Genomic DNA, 27,032 nt, shown 5'->3' on the forward strand with positions numbered 1-27,032 from the left:
ATTCTCGGCATTATTATCGCGTATTCTAATCTAAATCTATACGAATACATTCAACAAAGTAAAGTATTGACCAATCACTTTTGTTCAACGTTATAAAAACAATACAATTTCCGCGTCTGTATACCGTTTCATAGTCTTTAGAAAAGCGAATTTCGTACTAACTATAGATTTCACAGACGTTGCCAGTTCTACTCATGGTTAGGACATTCATGTTTAATACAATGACATGCTATGCTGCCGAACGAATGTAAATTAGGCTTTACGTGCATGTATGCAAAACTAGTATTGGTAAGATCAATCCCTGTATATATTGTCGATTGCTCAATCTGATCACGAATTAACCATATATAAATGGTAAACCTATCCAATATCTTTAGATTGATTACTACATTCGCTACTCTGAAAGATGCAACTTATGTAAAATGTATGGATTACCTAATCATATAACCTCAACTCAAAATTTTGTTATTTTGCATCCGTATAGTAAAATTAATTCTTTCCATTTTATGCCATAGATGTAGAACGTATAAATGAATTTCCAGATATAGTTTTGCACCTATACCCTTTGAAAATAAACATCTAATGAAAAGACGCTATTTCATATTATATTTAGAGCATTTTCACCCTACAGTAAACTTTTACAGCCACCCAAATAAGCTTTAAAGATTTCTGTAAGGATAGACACGGCTGAATCACGTACACGGGCGGCTTGTGTATATAGTATACCAGACAATGAACGCTGGAAGTTTGCCTCGTATATTAAAATAAAACAAGTGCAACCAACCATCGAAAACGATTGAAGCATGTTGAAAGATGATTTGCACCAATATATGATAAAATAATTATGGAAATTTTTAGAAGAATATCGTCATCCTGTGTTTTGCAGACCTTATCAAGAATAGGCAAAATGTTACTTTCGCATTGACTATGTCTGCGTTTACTCTATCCCACGCCTTGACATACAGATATACTAAACCTACACTTTTGTGCTAACTCAGTCCGTATACTACAACCTAATTTAAAAATTGAAGTTTATACGTATTTCATATCATACTAGTCACCACAAAGTTAATTGTTAACTAAAAATTCAGACAACGACAACGTTACGATACGACTCAAATTCTGTTTACCGAGTACAACAATTCGTATTTATTCGACAATAAAATGAGAAAAGTAAATCGAAAGAGATTCAATGTTGATCTGCAGGTTCAAAAACAAGACTTACATTATAAAGAATCTATTTATCTCATATCTAGAAGCGTTTGCTTGCATGATAAACAAATGCCAATGCTAGCAGATCCCAGGACTTCACTGGCCTTGAGTTAGGGTCCCAAGGACATGGGCAAAAATATTCAACCTACCGTGTCAGCAAAATCCTTTATCACTAAACCCGTCATGTATAAAAAGAAATTGAAAAAATGGAAGGTTTCAATCCCAACAAAACAACGATATCAGAAATAAAAGTGGACTCGTACCCTCGTCTCTAATCAGAGATATACGGGAGACCTTATACGGGAGACCTCTGAAAGCTACTGAAAAATAGAAGCGGTCTTCATCAAAAATTATAAAACATCTTATCACCATCGACTGTCAGGAAATGACCACACCATACCATCGATTTCAAGACATTTGATGAATACATAATTTCTTACTAGGTTTACACTTATCATTTGCTTCGGAAAGAACCAATTGACAATTCAACACTTCGCAATATCAACTCCTTTTTAAGAAAATATCAACAAAACTTAATTAGACCGCGCTAACACATTGTGTGGGATTACCTTTCGTCAGTGTCTAAACACAATGTGAAAAGCGTAAATGTAACACTGGATTTAAGAATTATTAGGCATAGTTACAATTCTTTTTATCTATTGCTTTTAACTTTCAGTTTGATAAAACAAAATTTTAATTTCTAAAAACAGGATCATAAGCTTATGAATTATAGATAAAAGTTACAAAATAAAACGATGCACAGTCTCAAGACAATGCGCTTGAAACACACTCGCGATCGCACCACAGATATTTCTGCACGGGTTCGCAATCAGAACTAGTTTACCAAGCGGAAGAGCATTTATGAATCCTCATGCCTGTAATGTTATTCGCGACTCGCCACATTCATAAGCCGTCTGAAGCGCTCTTTACAAAAATTTTAATATTTTAAAATAGAATATGAAACAATAGAGTAGCTCAATCATTGACTTACATCGTCAATAATATTTAACAATATATTGAAAGATCAGCATGAAAATAAAATTCACGACTGCATTTGTTCAGTCGGTCACTTAGTAATGACTCCATTCAATTTAACAATGAATATTCTCCCCACCTATTCTATTCAAAACCATTTTCGTTTATCACAATTCACAAATGTTAAACACAAATCCATATTGTGTTCCCCGTGAGCTACAAGATTGTGATAATATACTAAAAAAATTAACTTGCGTGAAATTACTCAGCATATTGTCATCCGCTTCCTAGTGCAATTTCCTTTCTTTGGTTGCCATTGTCTTTAAGTATCTTGGAATTAGTAATGGACGAGTATGGAGCAAACATTTATTAGTTGCTCATCGTTTCAATTATTTTAAGAAATTTCCTCAAGTCTTGTACGCCAAGTGAAATCAAATTTTTGACTTATAGCAATATCACACACTCTGCGTTTTGAAGGACCTGCCTGTTGATTCGTCACATCAGTCCGCGACAAATACACCGCGATATCATACGAGGAAATACAGGTCATCATACCATAACCAATCTGCCACCTACAAACAGTAAGAAAAATCCAAAAAACTCACTTCAGACCCACAGTAACTCCAATCTTATATTTGAGCATTCGTTAGTTGGTGTTCTATTCAAAATCTGCACCAGGATTTGCTTTTAAAAAGTATTTCTCCTGTTCTTGGGTAAGATACATCATAATAAAAAACTCATGAACAATTTATGTTTACCTACAGTTAAATTACTGATTTTGTTGCTTCAGCATTGGTCTATTATTATTACTAGAAAGAGCTTCATCACGTCTCTTCCTGTTAACTCTTCGGCCACATATCTTGGTACTAGCTTTATTAGCAGCATGAAATACGTCTAAAGGGTTAATTTTATTTGCGAGTCAGGCGATGTTGAATAATAACGATAAACTATATTTGTTCGACAATATCAGAGATGATAGGCACACTGAGTTACTAATTAAATTCTACGTTTCGATGTATCTCATCCTGTGTATTTTGCGGTCAACAAACGTTTTTTTATGATAGGCTGGGTCGAAAATAACTCTTGACTTAATCGAGCCCTGAGCAAACTTGTTTAGCTACTTCGTTCCAACTTGTACCCTGACAGGCACATATTTCACTCAGGAAGAGTAGAGAGATTAACTTTTGGGGTCCAACGAAACTATTCATGAAAATCTATAACTAAAATCGTAACTGTTCTTTGACCAGTACGTTTGGTGGCAACTATATATACAGAAATCTCAACCTCACTGTTATATTGATTACTCCTACAAGCCAAGCAGCAGGTTTCTATTTAAGACCGCCGCTTTCAAACTTCTTCCCAACAATTTCCGAATTAGCATCGTGTTACTGTATCCTATTTCAAAATACATGACGTCATGATTATTGCTGACCATTCGAGCAAGCAATTCCTTTCAATAATTTGGTTTACGACGAGAAACTAGAAACAATTGATATTGTCTGCAATCATTACTGCGTTATATCAAGTATCTGAATAGACGTAGGCCTACCACCCACTGGAAATTTCAAGTTTAACTCCAATTTTTGACGATGCATGTGCGAAGCTACAAAACAAGCAAGCCCAACAGCATGGGGCGTAAGACTACACATATTTTACATTAGGGGTTGAAACTGCAAGGACTACGCTTGTCGTTCCAGATAATGAAACAAGTTCAACGGCCACGACTCTCTGGAATAATTTTGTGTCATTAATTACAGGGCTTGGATAAACTTTATCTCAGGCGATACAAAAGTTGATAACATTCTATCACATGACAAACAATGACTCGCATCCAGTCACCTCGCCGCAAAGGGTGTGTAAATAGCTTACCAATCACACGTGTAAGATTCAATAACATGGCAGACCATGATTGCTACCAAGTAAGAACTCCAAATAGGACATATTTATTGCCAACCAAATACTCGTTCCAAGCGCATGGACTTGTAAGTTATTATGACGATTACACAACTCGAACAATGACTTATTTACCTGGTTCTCTGAGATGAAAAAATCACTTAATTTCTTGACGTATCTTGACACAGATAACAAAACATTGAATGTATATACTGGAAGTTCGCTATTATCAAGATTTTAATAATCACAGATACACTACATGTTTTTCTTTTATATAATTTTAGATAAATGGGATAAAAAAATACGTTTTGACTGAAATGTTTCTGTGAAGCACGGACCCCATCCTAACAATATATATAAGATGTCGCATTCGAAAATTTAAGATTTAATCGATTAACGTATTAAAATCGATTAACGTATAGACATATATATGACCAAAGGTTCTATCCTCGCGTACTATCATGTTACCACTAACGTTCCTTTATTTTGTTTGTTTTGGGTTAAATTAAGAATAGGATAAATTAGTCATACCTTTCCCCATTTATTATACGTTGTTCAATTCTTTTGCTATTCAAACTCCTTACCTACTACAAGCAGAATAAAAACTATAGCTCAAAAAATTAGTGGTGTCGTAATTACAGAACACCCACGTTAGAGATAACCTGCTACTTTGTAAATCTCGTCCACGGAACAATTTATGAATCTGCTGAACTGTGTGAATGCCGTGCTGTGCCCTAGCACTGCCTTCTTGACATCTGCAAGGATTTCAGCTAATCTGAAATGATCTATACGCCACGCGTTTTGACGTTGTATGCAGACTACTTCCTTACCATGCGGTACTAGGATGTTGTGTACTGACCTGCAAGTCCGTTCTCCTTGTTTACTCCCTACTTCCGGATCCGTTTGTGTCAGTTGCCACAAGCATGCTTGAGCGAGATAGTATTATAAAGATAAATAAGAATAGCAAGATTTCGTGGAAAAAGATTATGCTATTTTCATTTACTTCCTAGCCGACATGGTTCTGTTATTTATATGTGTTAGAAGGGGCCTTTATGATTAAATTTTGATATTTTCATAAATATTCAAATCCGATTATCCACTTCGATTGCAAATCCATCCACTTTTGATTGCAAAAATAATAATATTTTACGTGATATATAAATATAAACACAAGACGGATAAAATCAAGGATTTAATAATCTTCAGGGAAACGACTCTAGAACTCGACTTGTTATTGGAGTGTGAAGTGGATATTTTTGAAACATAATTACGCATTCTACAGTATTGCTATGTTAGAATACGATTTGCCATATTCGTCACTTCAACTGAAGTAGCCCAACAAAATTCATTATTTTCAGATCGGCACTACAGACCGGTATGTTAGGATTGTTTGGCAGCTTTTGAAGTTTTCAAATAATTCTTCTCCCACTTGTTTTAACTTACATTATTAGCAAGAATACATTCGTTTTCCGTGCTTTTTCCAATTTTGAATTTTTTCAAATCATAACCAAGTAGATAATATTAATTCATTCCCAACGACCTCGTCAAAATTCCTGAAATTTAATAGGGACTTACTTGGCCCCTGCACCTTGACTAAGTATATCTACCCCTACGCTATCATGAAATATTTTAAAGGCGACGATTACTTCAATTGCAAAGCTCTTCTACGTCTGTACAATAATCCATATCGATAATAGTAAAGCAGCTTACTAAAGGCATATATCACTTTCACAGGAAGATTTACGCTTGAGGGCATTAAAATAGAAAATTGCAGAGAGAAAAATGACGCAAGATAAGAAAACAATATTTTACTGATTATTAACTTTTACGAGTAATTTGACCCCAGTTATGGCGATTGATCTTTTGATTAAAATATATATTTCTGCCTATGCCAGCCGTAGGCCCGCAGCATTGATAATCTAAATAAACTGTTTGTTTTTTGTGCTTGTCACCAATACATAACATAGCCAAATAGTAACCAACATAAAAATGATGGACAAACCAGTACTTGGCATGTCGCATTATATCATTTTATTGTACACGAATTGAACCTACAGATTGGACCAATTGTTTTGAAAATATTTGATGCTACTTCGTTTTGGCCTCCGTGTCCATATATTTGAGCATTGCTACGTTGTTTTTAATGAATAATAATTGTTGGATCCGTGGATTGAAACTACTTTTCCTAGGGAACATCTCATTAATATCCCGCCACTAACTTTTTATATGTCATTTGAATTCGCAAATTTAGTTTGACAAGTAGGCTTACAGTTTGCAGTTTGCAGGCTTATTTGCCATTATTCTAAAATTGTGGTTTGTTTATTTGGCAGCGAGTCTGAGGTCATGATATATCATTCAGCACATATTTGGTCGATCTTTTTCAATATTTTCTTAAATAACATGTCCGACCCACTTATTGTCTCATTTTGTCATTTTGACCTTTTACGTTATGTTTTAGTTTGCAGGCTTATTCGCCATTATTTTTAAAATTTTGGTTCGTTTATTTGGCAGTAAGTCTGAGTTCATGATACATCATTCAGCACATATTCGGTCGATCTTTTTCAATATTTTCTTTTCTAACATGTCCACCCACTTATTGTCTCATTTTTTTGTTTTGACTTTTTGTTGTGTTTAGGTTATATTTCTTTAAGCGTCTGTTGTGATTTAATAATATTGTTCAACTCGTTCGTGTCGTATTGTATTCAGCGTTAAACGTTTGAGTGATACGCCCTTCTCAGGCGATATACGACACCAACATAACAAAAAGGGCGTCCACATCTGTATGTAAATTGTCAGACAATAATATCAATATAGTTATCCTGATTGCAAAGATACGTGGAGCAGTCTGTGAAAACAGGACCAATGGCTAGTTCTCTCTTACTCCAAGCAAGGGCTATAGATAGGTATCTCTCTGATAGCGATTTTCACGATTATACCAAGCTTGTGTCAGTATTTCGAGGTCAATAAGTTTCATACCAAATAAGGGTGGGTTGGTATTGTTTTATATGTATATTTGTGGTCGGCTTTCATAGAGAAGTTATTGGAATTGTAGAGTTTGCGACGCGGGAGCAGCTTGTTGTGAAAGACTGAATTTTTAGATTCAATCATTGACTATGAGCCAAGAAAAACCAGATATTTTCAGCGACTTACGACAAGATTTCGACAACTTCTGGAACGACAATTTTGGACAAATTTCTTTACCGACAGACAACGAAGTGTTAGAGAAAAATGCCAAAGCACGTGAGTTAGAAAGGTGGTAGTTTGTGGCTGCATGAAATGCACACAAATTGGATCTTCTGATTTTTCTGCTAATTTGTTGTTGTAGTTATTTCTGTGGTTATTGCCGAGAAAACAACAACAACAACTAGAGTAAAACAATAATAGCAAGAATTTGGCAAACAATTAGTATGTACATCAAGACTAAATAATGTATTCAATAATCAAGATTAATTAGATTAAGATTTGAAGCCTGGCTGGTTTCTGCCAATATATTGAAAACAAAATTAAGTATGTATATTTGGATCAAATGATCTCGACCCATACCAGTCGAATTGGGTATTCTTAAACTATTTTAAATTGTAAATCTGGTAAATGGTAAAAGAACCACGCATAATGCATAATAATTTGTGACGTGAGAGAAATCAGCTATTGCCCGTCACTTACGGATTATTTTTATTACAGGTGATGGATTGACATCCAGTTCCAGCAAAGATGGAAATGTTGTAGACGTTTCAGATACTCTAAGAAGCATTATCGATGAAGTCGTTAACTTCAAAAATGACCCAACAGCTGATATTAAGGATATTTTAGAAAGTTTAAACATCGCCAGCGAGCAATTTCAAAAATACAAAATTGACGTTGACGAGGCAAAGATTCCACAAGTCGATAAAGATCTAATGGCAATTGTTTTAAGGAATATGATGCACTGCAAGATTATAGGAAAAAATGAGATATATCAAGTTCAATGGTTTGGTCACCTATTGCACAATTTAAAGCTTATCGAAATACCCATGTCTAGGTCTTATAATAAGCTACTTCGTACGTTTGATAAATACTGGGATATTCTGGTTAAACCAACGTACAATGTCGCAAAAAGATATTACAAAAAATTGGCAGGATTTGTGCTTCATCTCGACGGGAAACGGCAGGAAAAACTAAATCAAATAGACAATGCTTTCAACAATATGGACAAAGCTAAAACTCTCTACGAAAATTCTGTTTCGTGGAAGAATGAAAGTTTGAAAGAATTTCTTATGAAAGACATGGAGAACACTCTTGATAAGTTCAACATTATCCGCCGAGAAGATCAGTGTAAAGGTATGTACCTCTCATTATATGTAATATGTCTATAGTATTATAGTCTATGCCAGTAACATAAAAGGCAATCTTATATATTTCAACTTTGCACTGTTGTTAACAATGGAAAATAATATTATTTTCAGAGAGTGTCATTGGATCTCAGGGTGGGCGTGTCGTTGACAACCATTGTCAATTGCTAATTCCTGAAGGTGGCCTTGATCATGAAGTTTCCTTCCAACTAAACGTGAATGCAAAAAAGACAAATTTGCCAGATGATGTTTTGCCAATCAGCCCCGTTATGGAATGTATTCCAAATATGGAGTTGTACGAGGCTGCAAAAGTAACTCTTCCACGTTTGTGCGAAACTGATGACCCGAATGTACAAGTTATAATATTGTCTCACGCCAAAGAAGGAGATCAATGGAAGCCTGTCCACCAAGAGTGTTTGAGTAACGCCAAACAAGATATAAGATTTTCAACTAAATGGGTGAACAAATTTGTCGCAACAGTTAAGAAATGTCTCATCCATCACACCACTTATAAATTACAGTCAGACGTTTGGTTCAGCCCAGAAGGTAACTTTGTTGGAGTTCTATATGTAAAAGATAAGTCTGTTGAAGAAATCTGGCGCAAAAAACTCGAGACCAAGAGATACGAGCCGCCTAGACTGGTCACAAATCCGATATCCGTGAAAGGAAGAGATTTGATTCGAATGGAGTTGTTGTCCCGCAGAGCAATGTAGTTAAATTTGATAAATTTTCTTCAGATATTTTCAGTGTGAAAGAAAACATAGCCAAAAATGAGCATAGCTACTTTACTAACTTCTGCCTCCGTACACTTCCTGTTGGTGACGAACGATTTACTCTGAGAAACAAGTTGTCGTTGAGGTGGATTGGAGTGAAACATGGGCAGCCACACCAGGTGAGATTCAAAAATATATATAAATGTGAAAACCGCGCCCTATGAAAATTCGAAACTAAATGATACGTATAAATATTCTCTCATTTATTATTTAGCATCGAAGTTACGTAATTATTTTTTTTTATTTAGGAAGATCTATCGAAGACGTTTTTCGATACGAAATCGTTCCTTCCTTTACTGAAGTCGATACTTGGCGTAGATTTGCAGATTCCAGTAGCGCTCTCAATTTGACAAATCGTGAGATCAACCATAATATTGACTACGACGCGCCTTGGAAAGAACAAAAGTTGAAAAGTCTTCTGCTATGGCAGGAAAAGAACAGAGGATCGGGAAAAAGAAAAGGCGATCAATCAGGTGTAGTAAATGTTCCGTTGTTGAGTCTTATTACCATATTCTTGAGTTCCGCGAACTAGATTGTTTCGTAAAGCGTCCTAAACGACTTCAGACCTAACTCTAATGCACGCGTTCAATTTATCAATTCGCATTTTGTTCTGATAAACTCATTTTGAGACTCGCAACTTATTCTTGACAACTCTTGCGTTTAAAATACCAGACTGAGTTGCAGCTAACAGCGCTGTGAAGTCGGGGAAAATTTACAATCGACTCCGGATTCAGATTATGAAAATTCTGACTCCGAATTGGCTTCCGCCACTCCAGGTTGATGGAGATTTTCCTAGTCTGATATAAAAAATGATCGCGTTTTTTTTTTATTTTGAAGTTTCTGTAAAGAAATATTTTGTCTTAGGCTATCGTAATTAAAGTAGGAAAATTTGGTACTCCCACCAAAGAATGTGAACCAAGATGACAGACACCGGAACGTAGTATGTGTACCAGGTCAGGGTTAGGCCATAATTTCAGATACAAATACTACGGGAGTCACTTGGCTAGTCCCCGAACTCGTAATAGAACTAAATAAAGGAATAAGAAAAATAAAGTAATAAATAAGGAAAATTGGAATATAATTATGGCCTAACCCTAGGCTGGTACACATAATTCGGAAGTACCGAAAATTTGACTGCGCCTCCCAGTCCCAGGTGATAAAAAATACTGCTCCGGCCCCAATGAAACATGCTATTTTCGACTATGGTACACCTGTAACTACAGTTCAAATTTTACTTCAAATAACTATACTGTTTCGCAGCGAAGGCTTTGTCAAATAAAAATATTCTTATTTGTCCTCAGATGAGCAGCTCATCGAATCAATACGAAGGCTGACAATTCTACATCGCGAAGGCTGAACAGTTTATCAGTTAAAATTCTAATGCATACGTCCGTTTCATATTTGACCCAGTGTGTTCTTTTTGTGTGTATATTCTTCAACTTGTTTACTATCATACTTTAATGTGAGCGTGCTGGATTTACTGTATCTATATCACAATATAGTAAATTTCTCGTACTTTGTGATAGTACAGGTTTGGCGGAACTCGGAGTTAGCAGCACGCAGCCTTATTTAAGCAAATTAAACATGACATGTTCATCTCGCATGAGTATGACAGTGCGACGTTGTTAGAGACACCGTATGAAGAATATAACAATATAACGCACACATTTACAGCAAGATATGAATTTTGAACTAGCTTCCAAATAGGTATGATTACAAATTTCTCAATATTACAGGCTATATAACACAAGTACATTCCCGAAACCGATAATGGATATTTCCAGTCGGGTATTATAATCGCCACTGAAAAACCTACTGCAGAGACACCTTTGCATAGTACTATTGCCTCAGTCGGTCTGCAAAATGATATATCTTTCAAATTGAATATTCTTACAAACAGCAAATAAATCCCTACACATCTATTTTCCACCCACCTCGACCACACGATAGCAGCTCGAATAATATACAATGTTTTATAGGCACAAAGTAAAATGTGCTCCCCATACGTACGCCCTTCTCACACCCAAGGCTGTGGCATAGGAAAAAGACACTTAGCGTCAGTTGAGACTTCGGGTCGTAAATAATTGCGACTAACTCTAAGAAAATCAAATTTCGACATGAGAAGTCGTCAGGCATTATTTAATGGACTGTCAAGGGCGGTTGTTAAAATTATTTCTTTTCGAATAGAAAGAACTAACCGACAAGAACCGGGGCCTGTGCTCCAAAAATAACTTCCATCTATGAACTTCTTTAAACCAATAGGAAATTAAGAATGACGTACCACTTAAAATTCTTATAAAAATATATTCTATTTCAAAAATGTAAAAAAAAAAGTTCCTAAGATTGCAACATCAACGACCATCGGCATCCAAAAATAACGTCCGGACACCAAGAACATCTGCCATATCTACAATTGCCTTATTTATTGCAGGATTTCCAACAAAATCTTCTGTGGGTAATTCAGGATGGGATGAAGGATAATAGGAATCATCCTGTAGTAAATAAGACAAGATAAAATTGGTATTTAAATAAGTTTCATCAAAAAAACTAATACTTTGTGTAGTAAATGATATACGTATACACATTAGCAAGTTTCATTATTAGCTAGTTTCGGGTTCTTGAACTGGCAGAAAACACCCAATAATTTTAGTAGTTTTAACGCCAATTACCAGACTGCCTTTTACCCTTCAAATGGTTATTCTATTAGAGGCAGTTGAATTATTAAATATGGAAAGTTGAAGTAAATCATAAAACCTATGGAATTTGCAGGGTTAATAACATTTTGTGATGACAAATTACACAGGCAGTATTTTTATTATAAAGAATTCATGACAACGGAAAACCTACAGAACAATTTCTACATGATTTGAACTTTATCAAGGGTTTTGCCAGTTTTCCCGATTTTCCCAAAATTTTGTGTGTTTATTGTTTTGTGAATGTTTCAGGGAATTCGAAATATTTCGGGGAAATCAAAATAAAGTTATACTCATGCTTATTCATGCCTTTCACACCCTGCCTACAAAGGAAAACCATGTTATTTATTTATTAAATTCATGAAACTACAATATGAACCAAATGCATCGAATAAAAGAAAAACATAACAGGAGTGGAACATTTTCTCACCTTGAAAGCTCTATGAAGTCGTAAGACACAGAAACAAAATACAAATCGCAGTAGAATCAACCTGAGAAAATCATCACCAAATATTTGAAGATAACCATGATCTGGTAAAATAAAAAAAAATATTTTTAAAAAACGCTTATTTGCGCCTTCCAGTCTGCGTTAACCCACTGAGCCATCACACCCAAAATGAATCCATATCTTACCCAATATCCTGGACCTTAAATATGCCCTTTGTGACTCATCAAGAGCTTTATGAACAACTTGTGAACATGTTTCATAAACTCTGTCAGATGTCTGATTGACACCACATACTTGCATGAATGCAAATACCGGTGAATATAGGAATAATGTGAGGAGACGTCCATTTTCAAAATTATCTGAAAAAATGAAAGTAATATGTCACATTTGTTGAAGATCTGATATAGAAGAAGATAAAAATTCGCAATTCATCCAATCAAATATTGAATTATCTAACCAGTTAAAAACGGATATGGACTTGTCAAAATATGTATTTTACCATGTACTAAACTTATGTTCATTTTTACATTGAAATCAATAGATAGTTGCTATCTAGCTTCTGTGAGAACTATCGATAGCGACTGGAATGCAAAAATCAACGACACAAGATCATGTCAATTTAACAATCTGAATATCAAATTCATTTTTTTTTCTCATATAGACTCCATTAAACAAGAAAAATTAAATCTACGTAAAAATGGTTTCAGATGTCAGATATGAGTAATTTTCCTAAAATATTGAACCTAAGAGAATCAAGTGCTTATTTAACTTCTGAGTCTGATCGCATTCAATATTTCAATGCCATAGCCACCTTTCATCGCAGCAGGAAGTTCTTCTGGACTCATCAAACAAATGAAAGGTTGTCCAAAATAATTCGGCATTTCAGCGAATGATCGTGAATTGTCGCTGTCTATTATAATTAGCAATGGTTTTCTTGTAAAAGGAATCAAATCACCAGGATGTATACTAAAAATAATGAAGTCTTTAGTTCATTTAGGAACATGATAATATGAAAATTGACACAAATTAAATTAAACATGCAGCAAAGTGAAGATAAAAGTGACTTATGATTTTCAAAAAGTAAATAACGACCTTCTTGGTCATATTTTGAGACTACTATCGCTGGAAATGACAATAATCATATCATGAAACTGTTCTCAATTATCGATAATTCTTAAATTCAAGACTCATATAACATTGTATATATTACATTATAATACTTAATTTGTTTTGTAGATCGCTTCAAGGCATTCATAATTGTTATATTCAAGAAATTTTCTAATAAAACGTGAGGGTCTAGTCTGTCCGCTTGTTCGTCACAAGTGCATATTATATGAAGGTTCAGGTAAATATGATATAAATTTTTTTCCACATACTACTGTAAATCAAGGACACAAAAATGGCATAAAACTACTTTAACAGACCAGTGCATATTCTTTATCAATGTTGAAGTCTTTTTCGGTGATGGTTTTGTTAAGACATTGCCTTCATCTTTTCTATCATTCGTTATCACTCCTCCATACTCGTACCCACCTTAAATGATAAAAATGTCAAGCCTTAAAAAAATTATTATCGAGATACAGTTTACTAAATAAAGGATAACAACTTTAAACTTGAAAACAATAGTCGCAGAATGTCATCACATGTATTTAACTCCAAACAAGGTTCTGCACAAGCATCCAATGATATGTATGGAGCTACTGTATCCCTCAAGAACCGGAACTTTTTCAGTTCATAATTGATTACACCGGAACGTAGTATGTGTACCAGGTTAGGGTTAGGTCATAGCTAGTCTCCGAACTCGTAATAGAACTAAAATAGGAAAAATTGGAATAAAATTATGGTCTACCTCTACGCCTAACCTGGTACACATACTACGTTCAGGTGTCCGCCATCTTGGTTCGCATACTACAGGAGTACCAGCTTAAGACAGTTTTTCAAAAAATAAAAGACAAAAATGCAACATCATACCAGGGTCTTGTGGTCGATTCGGTTTAGTGCCATGAGCCGAAATATACAAAAGCAGTGCTTGACCAGGTGGTAGCTCCTGAGAAAAGAAATATGTAAAAATGATATTCTGAACAAGTGCAAGAAAATTCAATAAAAATTCGGATATAGAAATAAAATAAAAATTTTAAAAACTTAATCAAAAATTAGATAAAACCTTCTTGGTAGAGCGAAATCCTAATTAAAAATTCCAAGGGCTCAAAGAACCCTCGTGCAAATGCTTATATGTATATTTGATAACATGATAGTATGTGTTATTTAAATATATGCTAATTAAAATTTTTTGAGTGGAACACCTGAACTATATTATATTTGACTACGGTATATTTAAACAATATATGCATAATAATATAGACTTTCAGAATTGAACAGAAACTTGCGCAGCCTATGGAGTGTACTTGTGGAACCCAAGGGAAATCAAGAACTCTGTTAAAAACCACTGATATCCCTAGTACCCTTACCTTTACAGCAGTAGATACAAACGTAAAAAGTTGATAAAATGTTGGTCGATACAAAAGATATTTGTGAGGATTGTCTCGTTTTAGTTGAGTTTTGCCATTTTCCTGATAAAAAAGTTCAAATTAATAATTCAATTTTTAATAGAGGTCACTGTGCATCTATTTGCCACTTACATTAGTTTGCCACTTACATTAGTTGGGATGGTTTTATCATTTTTTTGAGAATCTTTAGGCGAAACTGGTTTTCTTTCAAGAACCTGACAAAAAGGATGAGGGGTTAGGCTAGGCAAAAGTGCAATATTGAAGTAAAATATCTTATTTTAGAACACATAACGTCACTTTCTCTTGCTGAAATAAATTTATTCGTTAAGTACTGTATTTCACAGACAATAAGGTGCTGTTTAAATCCTTTTTTTTCACAATTATCAATCATGTGCTTATAAGCCAGTGCGCCTAATTTATGCATCAGGTAGCTTTATGCTTTATTACCTACATTCAAAACTGGTATCGGTACTTTTGTTTTATAAACAAATTGCCATTTTACATTTTCTTCACATAAAATACAAAAACTATAAATTTTTTTCAATAATAAATGATCTTTTTTAATGATGTTTAATGATCTTTTCACGGTAACTCGGTACCCCATAAAAATTAAAAACTGTTGCATCTTATAGCCTTTTGTATGGAGAAAACCCCGATGTAATTGACGATGCGCCTTATGGTTGGTGAAATATGTTGATACAGTAAACAAATTCATTTACAGAACTTGCAAACTCTCAGCAGACATATTTATTAAGTAATTCACGAAGGAAATAATTTTAGAAACAAAAAACAGAGGCTCCTACCTGTATCATTCTGAACATATCAATCGTTAACTCAGAGAATTTAAGTTGTGAAGGTGAGTTTCCTACAATGATGGCATCACCAAGAGTAACATGGGCTTGTACACCTGGCAATTGCAAACAAGTTGTATTACTCAAGGGCATAAAGACAAAATTCTATTTTGTCATCCAGTACATGAGTAACGAACAATAAAGCTTGACAGAAAGACTCAACAGTGTATGTAATTATTTTTAAATCAACTAAGTGACACAGCGGAGAGTACTAGGATATTGAACTGCAGGTCCATACACAAGAAACAAATCCCATATAGCCCAATAAAATTAAAAGCCTAAAAAAAGTAAAAGCCTTCTAGCGAAAAATACAACGGTTAACCAGTGAAAATTTCGAAGCAATAGGTCCAGTAGCTAAAGAGAAAAGTGATTTTACCATAACAATAGGAAATTTTTTTAACAAAAAAACACATTCAGTAAATGGACCAGAACTTTGTGGAGTGGAAGAAAAGACTGAATTTCGTACCTTTCTCTGGTGGAGGTAATATTCCAGAACAAAGTCTCATGCTTAAATCACATTTTTGATAAGTTTCAGCTTTCAAAACTTCAACTGGTTCTGCCTGAAATACAAAGTTGACAGTAAAATTTCAACCAGATTTATAGAGTTGCAAGTTGCAACATGGGATTTTATCAGCAGTTCATAAGTCATTGCTATCAAATAGGGTTTTGCATACTTCCCATTGAAGTATGTCAATAGAGTATTAAAGATTTTATTAACTTATATTAAGATAGGATTTACATATTTAACCCGATGAAGAGGAAAGCCGATAAGGCAGTTTAATCATGATCATGTGCCTAACCACTGCTTCTCGTCTGGTTACCAGTCCATGTCAGGTATGAGTAGGGTTACCATATTTTTGTGACTTCAAATCAGGACGCCTCAAAAGATAAATTTCATGCGCATATTCTCTGTCCAAATATCGGGTTCAGTTCGAAAAATAGGAAGGAATTGACGTTAACGATACCGGTACAAATAATTTGAATTTAGACTAATTAGTATTAGTATGGGAATCAGCGGGAAACGAACGGATTCACCTTCAGTAAGTAGGCTAGCGCTGCGCTACACAGAAACAACAGTAACGAGAACATGTTTGTGTATTATGCTGGAAAAGCGGGACTTTTGGCTGACTTATCGGGACACCGGGACAAAACGCTGAAAAGCGGGACGTATGGTAAGCCTAGGTATGAGACTAGTTAGCCAGTTATTTGTTTCAGATGAACAGAGGAAAAAAACGGGGTGGAGGAAAAATAAATAAATAAATCACCGAAATATCCTACATCAAGAAAAGCTTTTATTTCTGAAACTACTTGTGTCCATTCCTGTCCATTGTTTTCAAGATGCTGCTTCTGTTCTTCAACTTGTTTAGAAAAATCCTGAATCATTTGAAGTAATATTAAGAGGCTTTTTCTTTGCGAAACACTACAACATAATTCTATATTGAACATGATGCTTAAATGTGTTGTTTATCTGCAATGCAGTAACTGATACAACTAGATAGCAATCAGAGACGCCGACTTATTGATCTAGCGGTATGTATCCTTCGCTCTGATTCAATAGCGACATCGCGTGTTCCATCACTAATCAATTAATAATAACTCGCGACGAACGACAACTCTTTAGCATGTTCTTAGCCTTGATTAGCATTAGAACTAACCATCACTTAACCAGTGTTCTTCAAACTTTTTTCATCGCGATCTACTTGGCATGGCCAATTTTTTCTTCACGACCCCAAAAATTTTTAATGAAACAAATATTATTGCATATTCTCGCACAAACTATCGAATCTTGTTTCTATTTCGGTAATGTTGGGTCGCAGTTCCAAATAGTTCGAATTTGATTGATATTTTGTTTTAACATAAGTTGGTGTCGAAAAAGATTTCTCACATGGCTAGTTCTGACAATGCGACTCCCATTGGACCCTTTTGCGACCGGGGTGGGGACCCGCAGTTTGAAGAGCCCTGTTATATATACAATATCATTGACCACAAAGGAAGCTATACCAATAAGGTATATAGATCATCAAAAATAAAACATATCTATTATTCTCAATCCTCCCATACATGGTTTCATGTAAACTTTTTATCAACAAAACCAAGTTCAAAAATATCAAATATTGGAAATGTTTTTGGCCATATGTTTATGAAAAAAGCATAATTTTTTTTCATGCGATAAATAAACATCATACCACTACAGAACTTACCATTACAAGATTATAAACATCCTGCTTGTAATCAAGTAATAAACAAACAACAATGAATCTGGCATAATATCGATGCTTCTTCAACAACAGATCAGAACAACTGAAACAAAATGACATTAACTTAATTAAGAATGCAAGTTAATAAACCCCCAAATCACACGAACAAACGAAGATACCTTTCTTCCTTGTGTGCATTTTTGTAATAATTCCTTGTTCTTATTGCAGAGTAAAAATGGTAGGCTTCATTTAGATAATTCGCTTCACTCGTTCGTAGGCTGAAATACCACTTCAATAAGTTTTTTGTAAAACTATGATTTTTTGGCGACTACATTAAAGGAAATTATTTTTAAATAGCACTTACTAGTAATGATAATATAATTGCCCAATCTTTGATGCAATTTCACCTATTTGCCATCGTTTCAATCCATATACACTGTCTAAAACCAGTCTGAAAATAAGTAAAAAACATTATGTAATGTTGCACATATCATCTTATAAAAAGTGTGTAACTGAACAGTCTGTAATATTATAACGATTTTTCACACGTTTGGTCTGGAAAGACACTAATACAAAAAGAGCTACGGAGTTTTCAGAACACCCCCCGCCCAGAAATCTTCTGCATAGTCTATGTAGTTTAGGTCACCCTGGTTGAGACAGCAAGAATAAGGATTCAAAATTAGCATAGAATGAATTAATATAAACCTGTTTTCTTGTTGAAATTTCCACAACTTTGTATATGTCTCAAAAGTTCTGGCAAAATATGGTTGCCATTGTCTTTGCCCATATTGAGGTAGATCTCTGAAATGCAAGAACAAAATATTACCAACAAATACATACCATATCCTTTAATTATCTGGTCAAGTGTGACAAGATCAATCAATCAGGATATTGGGGTTATGGATTCTAAATGTGTACGATTCTACCCTTACGTTTCAACTGCAGTTTCGGAAAGACGAATTGTCAAGTAGTATTCTAAATAATCGTTCATATATATTATCCTTACAAGTGTTCAAACCACAAAATTTTCAATCTGGAAAAACTGTCACAAAGGATTTTGCAGAAAATCCTGATTTTTGTATTTGATATGCTTGAAAATGTTTATTGAAAATGTTGAATTTCAATTACCGGAGTCCATTGAAAAGATTTTTAGAAGCTTCCAATAAATCACCAAATTCCTGAACTACTTTTCGTTCCTCAGCTGTGGGAGTCGGAGGCACAGTTTCCATCATTATGTCAAGACCACAATACCAAAAGAACTCAAATCTGTTATAAAAAGAAATTGGACCCATTTAAATCTTGAACCAAAATCTGACAAAGTTATATTCCCAGATCCACACTAAACAAAATCAACGTATCGTTAGCCTATCATGATTGAAAAAAGGATGCCACTTTGGTATGCGATTTCGAATCATAAAACTACTTAATCTCATAAAGAAATTCGCATAGAATTCAGTTTCTAATCCCAAGTCTGTCATCACTGGGTTAGGGTTAGGATAATTCAAAAATCTCTAAGATCAGACATTGGGATTACATACCAAAGTGGCATCAAAAAAAGGTACCAACAACATACAGACATAATGCCGACTTTAGCAGACTGAAATAATGAAGCTAATAGCAGCAAATTAACATCACAAGAAATATAATGCACAGATCAAGAATAATATTATTCAAATTCAACTTGTGTTAAAATTCGCTCTGGTTCGTAGACATTGATATAACAGTAATCACATTCGAGCAATGCTAAAAGAAATTGTCCCAGGTTGAATAAAACTTGGAGACCAAAAATTGCAACACCTGTCTGCCTTTACATACAGGCAGGCAGATGTTGTAAAAGAAACCAAAACGAATGAAAAATAATTCAAATATTATGCAAGACAAACATGTAAAATCATATGCATCACTCCCAATATTGGGATCTCAAGATGATGTACATAATAACAGAAATATAATCGAAATTGAGTATTACCTAATATTTTAAGATTTGGTAGACTATCATTCCAAACTTCAAAAATTGAAATTTACACATTTTCTGGATCATTATAAAATAATCATGCCAAAATGGACATAAGTATAGATATTAATATCATCCAGTCACACTAAAAACAATCAATAATTTACCACAAGCCAGAACTACATAATGGAATGATATAATACATCAGCTGCCTACCAGAAATGAATAAATCACAGACAGTAAGCATGGATCTGTGGATAGCAGAAGCTTAGATTGAAAGGCGGTGGGAGCAGCTCCAACAAAATCTAAAAGACTTGGGCCAATAACTTTTTTCAACTCTATCCAAGGATTAGTGACGTCCACGGAAGCTGGCAGAATCAAATCCACCACGGCCCCTGAAACCACCGCCTCCTCTGCTGAATCCGCCTCTTCCGCGGCCGCGAACTTGAGCTTTCAAAATAGCCGCTTTTCCTCTTCCGGCAGAACCACCGCGTTGTTGCTTCAGCATCGGAGCATTTTTAAGCATATCAGGCAAAATCATAAACCTAACTTGACTTCCGCGGATGTAAATATTCTGCAACTGTGCTGTTCTACCGTCTCTATAAGTAACAGTTACATCTGTCATTTGACTATTCATGTTATCCTCAGCTTCTATGAGTTTTCCACGATAAACTTCTCCATTCGCGGTTTCACATGTGATAATATGGCCCTCCGCCTCATGAAGTACTTTGATTGGAACTCCAATAGACATTTTTAATGAAATTATGTGCCAAACAATTGTATTCAGCGAGATAAAAATTGAAACTAACACGGCGAGGTCACAACTAGACAATGCGCAAAAGCAACACCGAAGGAAAGCCTTTTTCCCGCGTCCGCGTCTCGTTGCCTCATCGGAACTGTGAAAAATATTCGAACGAATGACCTAAATGACGATATTATTAGGTCATTGCCGGTCATTGCTTAAACAGCCTTATTAGACAAAAAGGAAAAATGGATCGTTTTGAAATTTTAATTTAAATTAGAAACTAAATTTCGACAACCACTTTGTTTATTTCATTCCGTGTTCATTGACATGTCGTTTACATTTTATTTTAGTTACGTTAACCATACGTTATTATTACTTATCGATCTTAAGATCGGTAAGTATGTTGATAGGTATTTTGTCTGTTTGTTTGTTTGTTTGTTTGTTTGTCTGTTAGATACACGCGATATCTCACGAAAGCGAGGATGAATCCGCTCCAAATTTTGCATATGCATTCATCATATCTCGGATCAGAAGCCTATTGATTTTGGAAGAATTAGGTCGTATAATTAGCGAGTTATTAATTAATTAGTGATGGGACACAAGGTGTCAGTGTGGAATAGGAGCGCTGTTTTGGGGGATCCCCTAACTTTCGATCGATAAGTCTTCGGTCTCTGACCGATATTCTCGTTAAATATTGTTACATTTTTGTTCTGAGTTTCCTTATCGCATGTAGTCAATTGAAACAATTTCGAGCACAGTAATAGGTATAGGATGCTATTCGATTGCAACGGGTCATAAAAAGGGGGTTGATAAACATCATTATGCGGAAAAACTTCTTCTCGAAAATCGCTATGTCCTGCAGTCTGAGAAAAAAAGTGTCTGCTGATATTTCAATGCCGGCACTGTTTATAACCCGATAACGTAGTCCATAACGTATTGAAATTAAAACTATCATTTAATAACAGCAGGTTTACTTAAGAAACTTCCATATCAAGCACATATTTTTAAAAATAAACTATAAGAGAATTCAGATTCAAATACAGATGGTCTCACTCAACACGAACACTAAAAGTAACTATAGATACACAATCAACATGATCTATAACGCTGTCTTGAAATTCAAACGTCATATTACTTTCTACCGTCGATAGAGATTTTGAATTCAACAAGTGAGCAATTGCGTGAGTACAAAATTGTACGAAAGAAAAGTGCCTCAAAGAGATGGTAGCCTGCTTGAGCATTTCCAACGCACTATCGTAGAGTTTATGATTCTCAATAACAATGGAAATATATATATAACGTAAAATGGTCACATAATCTTAAACTTGTGGACATTCCCAAAAAGTACAAGCGATTAATCTGGATAAAATTTGTTTTTTTTTATTGTTTTGAATTAAATCTAAAAAATAATTGATCCAATAGCCTACATTTTATTTGTTATCGTCTGGAAAAAGTGTGCAAGTTTATTTTTTGAAACTGACGTTTTACCGTTCAGCTTCTCATGTGGAGAAATTTTCCTATAGTTCTTCAACAGTCTTCAATTCTAATTTACTCATTATTGTCGTGATTCCGATTTATCGACGGAAAAATAGCAATTATATATCAAACTCTTTTTTTTTTTTTGGTAGGAATAAAAGCCAGATCAGATGGAAGGCGTTTGATCACAAACCATTGTGAAGTTATGATTCCAAAAATCTCAATGAAAGATTATTTGGATGTGTTGCTGGCCTCTTGTTTTACATGCGATCTTTGATAATTTGAGCACAAAAAATATATAAATATGAAACCTTCATAGAAAGATATCTTGAATTGGCAAAATTTGATCAAAATTGTAAACTTGGCCCAAGTCAATAACAATTTTTTTATAATTTCGAAACAATTTTAATGATATCAAGTTGTGGGATTCAGGGGGTTCAAGCGACGCATTCTTAGAATGTCGTGATAGTAAGCGAACCCATTCTTAAACCTTGAGATACATTCACTATCCGAAATGAGCGAAGCTGTTGTTAGTGAGTTTGGTACAAAATAGAATCGGAATTTTTTCTAAATTTTAAATTGCGTCACTGTTTGGCTCCCATCCATATACAATCCACAGAATGTGAAAGGCAAAAAGAATTTAATTTGCAAAACTTTCTTGAAAATAAAGAAAAATCGGGCTGGCCAGCCGCTCATCGACTTTATTATCTGTGGGTGATAAAATAATGAATCCTTTTCATTGGCTAATGATCACGTTTTGAAGCGTCTTCATTATTGGACACGTTTAGTGGACATTCGTTTAACTGTGAATCTTAATAGTGAACTTGGGGGGTAGCTGACTCCGATGACCTTATGGTCGTATCGCTCTCCCAGTCTATACCAAATTAACTTTGTGTATATTGTATATATTAATTTGTATACCATTGTTTGTTTTCCGGTTGACAAATCAATAAATCTCTCTCTCTCTCTCTCTCTCTTTCTCATAACGATCGTTTTGTTGTTGTTGTTCTTGTTCATCGACACGTTTTGAAGAAACCGCTTTTCTCTTCGATTACTGGACCAATTGCTTTGAAATTTTCAGTGGTGAAAGATGGAATTTTTCTCCAGAAGTCTATAACTTTTATTTTTTGCTATGATGTCATCAAAATTATGTGGCGCTACGTGTCCATATATTTGAGCATAGCTCTCTTGTTTGCATGATGACGCTGTTGATGCAGGGCCGGATAACCCATTAAGCAAAATGAGCACGTGCTTAGGGCAGCAAGGGAAAGGGAGCACCACACAAATTTCAATTTCCATGGTCGAATTTTTATGACTCCGCAGTATCATGAAATAACTCGAATCGGTCTGACGACCCAACAGTTAATATTGGTCCGGTATCGAGCCCACATAGGCTAGCTAGAAACTTTTTTTTTTGAATACTTTTGCAATAAAAAGAATTGAACAAAGTTACTTCTGTCAGATAATTCAATGTGGTGGTCCACGCACGACAATTGGGAATTAATTCCCATTGCGCCCCCTTGTTATTTTATATAAATAGTTTTCATTGTAACTTCAATACTGTTAAAAAGCGTCAGTCGTAAAACGTTTAAATAGCATTTCACCATAACTCAATACTGTTACAAAGCGTCAGTTGTTAAACGTATAAATAGCATTTCACAGAAACTTCAATACTGTTAAAAAGCGTCAGTCGCTAAACGTGTAAATTGCATTTAACTGTAACTCTAATACTGTCAATATTCGATTTTACTGAAAGTATTAGTTTCACAACGCGAGACTAACTCTATATAGTGACATAGTCCTGCTCTATTAGGTGATCCCGGAGTATTCGTACCAAGATGGCGCACAACCTGGACATAGTATGGGTACCAGGTTAGGGTTGTTAAGGTTGTGCGTCATCTTGGCACGAATACCTCCGGAGCGCCCTCTATTATGCTGACAGATTTGTGAGTGTATAATAATGCAGCGATGTTGTAGCCAAGGCTGAATAAACCATTGAGCAAAATAAACACGTGCTTAAGGCACCAATGTTACCACCACCACCACTAGTTACATACCTATTATTATCATTTACATATAAGGCAACAAATTTTTAAGTGCTTATGGCTTCCAAAAGGCCATATGATTCGGCCCTGCCTGTATGGATGAAAATCAATTTCTTTTTTTTATTTGCGTGAAAGTGACCAATCGAAAATAAATTAACAGTGACGTACAATTGCAATTTGCAGCCACTGAGACACTTCTTTCGCTTAGAATTGTTCAAGCATGGTTGTAAACATTACCTCGTTTTCGTGTAAGTTTTCAGTTGTGTTTCCAAATAATAGCTGTACATCAGATACCTTAATTGCCATGATATACTCCGAGGACCTTTAGTTTAGTTGCAATAATCAAAAATTGATACCGTAAACGCTAAGATAGGCAAGCCTAAAATTAGCTATCAGTGCCTGTAAGTGGCACGTGGTTCAAGATTTTGAATAGAAATAGTTTGCAAACATGTGAGCCAGTTTGTAAGCGCCAACTCTCCAAAACACTTCCAAAATACAGGGAGAATTTTTGAGGGGTCAAGGTTCGGGCACACGTCCATTGAAAACACAGAGCTATATAGAGGACTTGCACGGGTCACGTGACTTTGTTTACTGGACGGCAGAAAAACAAAAACGTCCAGTTGGCTCCTGTCAGTTGCAGGTCGGATTATACGTTTCCGTTTTGTTTGGGTGTGGAAAATGGTTATTTCGTATTGTACCGTTGGCTGTATGTATAGTATAGACAACGAAATGGATCTTCAGTTATATTCCACTTTTTCAAAAGATACCATCTATTGGCAGGACTGCTTGGTGTCAAGTTCAGAAGTCATCTCGCTTGTGTTTCACTGTTTGCGGACAGCACTTCGTTGGTGGTGAGTGATAATGTGCCGTTATCAATTTCTTTAAATATTCATAAGCTTCCCCATTTCAAAGGGAAGAAGATGACAAACTACTGTTATTGGTAGGCCTACTTGCAGACTTGACTTGTGTAAGGAATAAATCATCAATTGCCATAAGGTATTGTTTCCCTGGTTAGCAGGTAATCTATTAGTAAGTGTGAAAAGTTGAATAGATAACTAAAGTTCAACACCAGTCAGTGCTCATGCAAAAAATAACCAGAATTCAATTGAATTCGCTATCTAGAAATACGCTCGCCACCGCATCTCTGACCACCCTGGTAGTTTCACAGGTTTCAATCCCATGCGGGGATAGTTTTGTGCGAGAGGATTTCAGCTCTCCTCCCACTGAAGGTGGTTCACACGTCCGCTGGTCAATTACGACATCCCCCACCATCAAGTCCATGCTTCTGAAAACAAATACCTGACTAACTAATCCCGACACAGAATGGTAATCGTACGATGTTGCACCTTGCAATCCTCCCCCCATGATAAATCCTTTCCTAAAAACTACCGATATTGGTAGGCATATTTGCGTTTCACATTAAAAGAAATCTTCATTAATGGTCAGAAGGTGTTGTCTGATTGTTTCGTTAGTTAGCAGGTAATCTATTACTGATCTGATACACAAACTTGGCACTGTCAATTGATGATTAGTGTTTAATTTCTTTTCAGGAAAAAGGAAAGAGAACCCATTATCAGCTGCTTATAAAAGCCATCAATATTTGAATTTTCGCCATCCCCAGAGAGGAAAAGAATAGTTAGAAAAAGAGGGATTTTAAAGAAAGGCAAAATGCAGGACCATTTCAACAAATTCTGTTAACTTATATGCGTTGCAATTTTGCAGTTGTTAGCATAAACATTTAATGTGTCTTTCGACTAGACCTACCACACTTTAAAAGAAGCCGCCTATACCCATTTTCATTGGAACCATAACACTGTAAAATATTTGATAGAAATTACCCCTAAAGAGTCATATCTTCCATTTGAAAGGGCTGTGGAGGCAGATCCATTTTCGGACACGTAGTGGACATAACGATCGTTTCAATGTTATGTTGGTCCTATTGTTGTTCTTTGAAACTTTTTGGACATCTAGTGGGAAATCTAAAAAACCGCTTTTCTCTTTCATTACTGGACCGATTGCTTCGAAATTTTTACTGGTTAAAGATGAAGTTTTTCTCCAGAAGGCCATTACTTTTATTTATTTCAAATATTTCTGTTAGCTCTGTGAGATTTGTTTTTGTTTGGTATGACGTCACCGAACGTTCTGCGGACGCATAGACGACACTCCTCTTCTTTTTGATCACGTGACATCGAACGTCGATGGTTCGTAACGAAGTCCTTACGGTACTTTGCTACGATTTTTTCCTTACGCTGATCGACGGTACGGTAAACCGTACTGTACTGCGAACAGACGTGTCCATATATTTGGGCGTAGCTGTCTTGTTTACTCTAAATTATGGAATGTTACTTCCAGGTTATCTTATCCTTGCTTATAGATATCTTCATGTTAGTGACTCCAGCTGACCCATGCATGTCACATTGAAAATTCTCTTGTGTACCGATAAAATTAAGCAGTTGGAGCCTTTAGACCTTGGAAACAGTCGAATCTGAGCACGATGTATTCATGTGAAACACGTAATATGCATTTATAAGCAGAAATATCCCATCTTGAGCAGCACCGATTCACAACCTCCTGCCTATGGAATCAAAACATTAGACAAATTGGTGTACTGTGCGCATTCACAAATCTTTGCGAATCAAGTGTGCCTTTTGACTGAGGAAAATTTAGCATTGAAATGGTCAATCTCAATATAAACCTAGTATCTGCAGATAAAACCAATTGTTTTTTAAAAATACACTTTTGATGTGCTTTATTTTTCAAATATAATTTATGATTGCTGTAAAGTTTGTGATACATTTGGTACCATGGTTACCATATGCAAATTAACGTGGGTTACACCCCTCTCGAATAAAAGTTTAGACTCTTAAGTCATATCTCATAATATTCTTTAAACAAAAGGTTGCGGCTAGCCGGCTACCCATCAGAATTTTCTTT

The 27,032-nt window shown here is 35.3% G+C and overlaps 3 protein-coding genes across 3 annotated transcripts; 1 reads left to right on the forward strand and 2 right to left on the reverse strand.

Moving 5' to 3' along the window:
* Window positions 1–6,832: 6,832 nt before the first annotated feature.
* LOC120344482 (uncharacterized) lies at window positions 6,833–11,310 on the forward strand. Its single transcript, XM_039413720.2, has 5 exons — window positions 6,833–7,320; window positions 7,762–8,397; window positions 8,523–9,300; window positions 9,430–9,654; window positions 10,483–11,310. The coding sequence occupies exons 1-3, from the start codon at window positions 7,194–7,196 to the stop codon at window positions 9,119–9,121; spliced, it is 1,362 nt and encodes a 453-aa protein (XP_039269654.2). The 5' UTR covers window positions 6,833–7,193; the 3' UTR covers window positions 9,122–9,300; window positions 9,430–9,654; window positions 10,483–11,310.
* A 155-nt stretch (window positions 11,311–11,465) lies between these two features.
* Window positions 11,466–19,170, reverse strand: LOC120344481 (protein SCAI-like). Its single transcript, XM_039413719.2, has 16 exons — window positions 19,007–19,170; window positions 18,584–18,679; window positions 18,243–18,329; window positions 18,058–18,156; window positions 17,882–17,981; window positions 16,959–17,054; window positions 16,147–16,240; window positions 15,633–15,736; window positions 14,979–15,044; window positions 14,791–14,892; window positions 14,294–14,369; window positions 13,747–13,855; window positions 13,134–13,288; window positions 12,508–12,681; window positions 12,305–12,405; window positions 11,466–11,673 (listed from the first exon to the last, which is right to left on the reverse strand). The coding sequence occupies exons 1-16, from the start codon at window positions 19,168–19,170 to the stop codon at window positions 11,533–11,535; spliced, it is 1,764 nt and encodes a 587-aa protein (XP_039269653.2). The 3' UTR covers window positions 11,466–11,532.
* Window positions 19,144–20,709, reverse strand: LOC120344483 (small nuclear ribonucleoprotein Sm D3-like). Its single transcript, XM_039413721.2, has one exon. It carries the CDS (start codon window positions 20,581–20,583, stop codon window positions 20,182–20,184), a length of 402 nt encoding a protein of 133 aa, XP_039269655.1. The 5' UTR covers window positions 20,584–20,709; the 3' UTR covers window positions 19,144–20,181.
* Window positions 20,710–27,032: the final 6,323 nt, after the last annotated feature.

This window comes from Styela clava, chromosome 5 (assembly GCF_964204865.1).
Source record: "Styela clava chromosome 5, kaStyClav1.hap1.2, whole genome shotgun sequence".
NCBI classification, from domain to species: Eukaryota; Metazoa; Chordata; class Ascidiacea; order Stolidobranchia; family Styelidae; genus Styela; species Styela clava.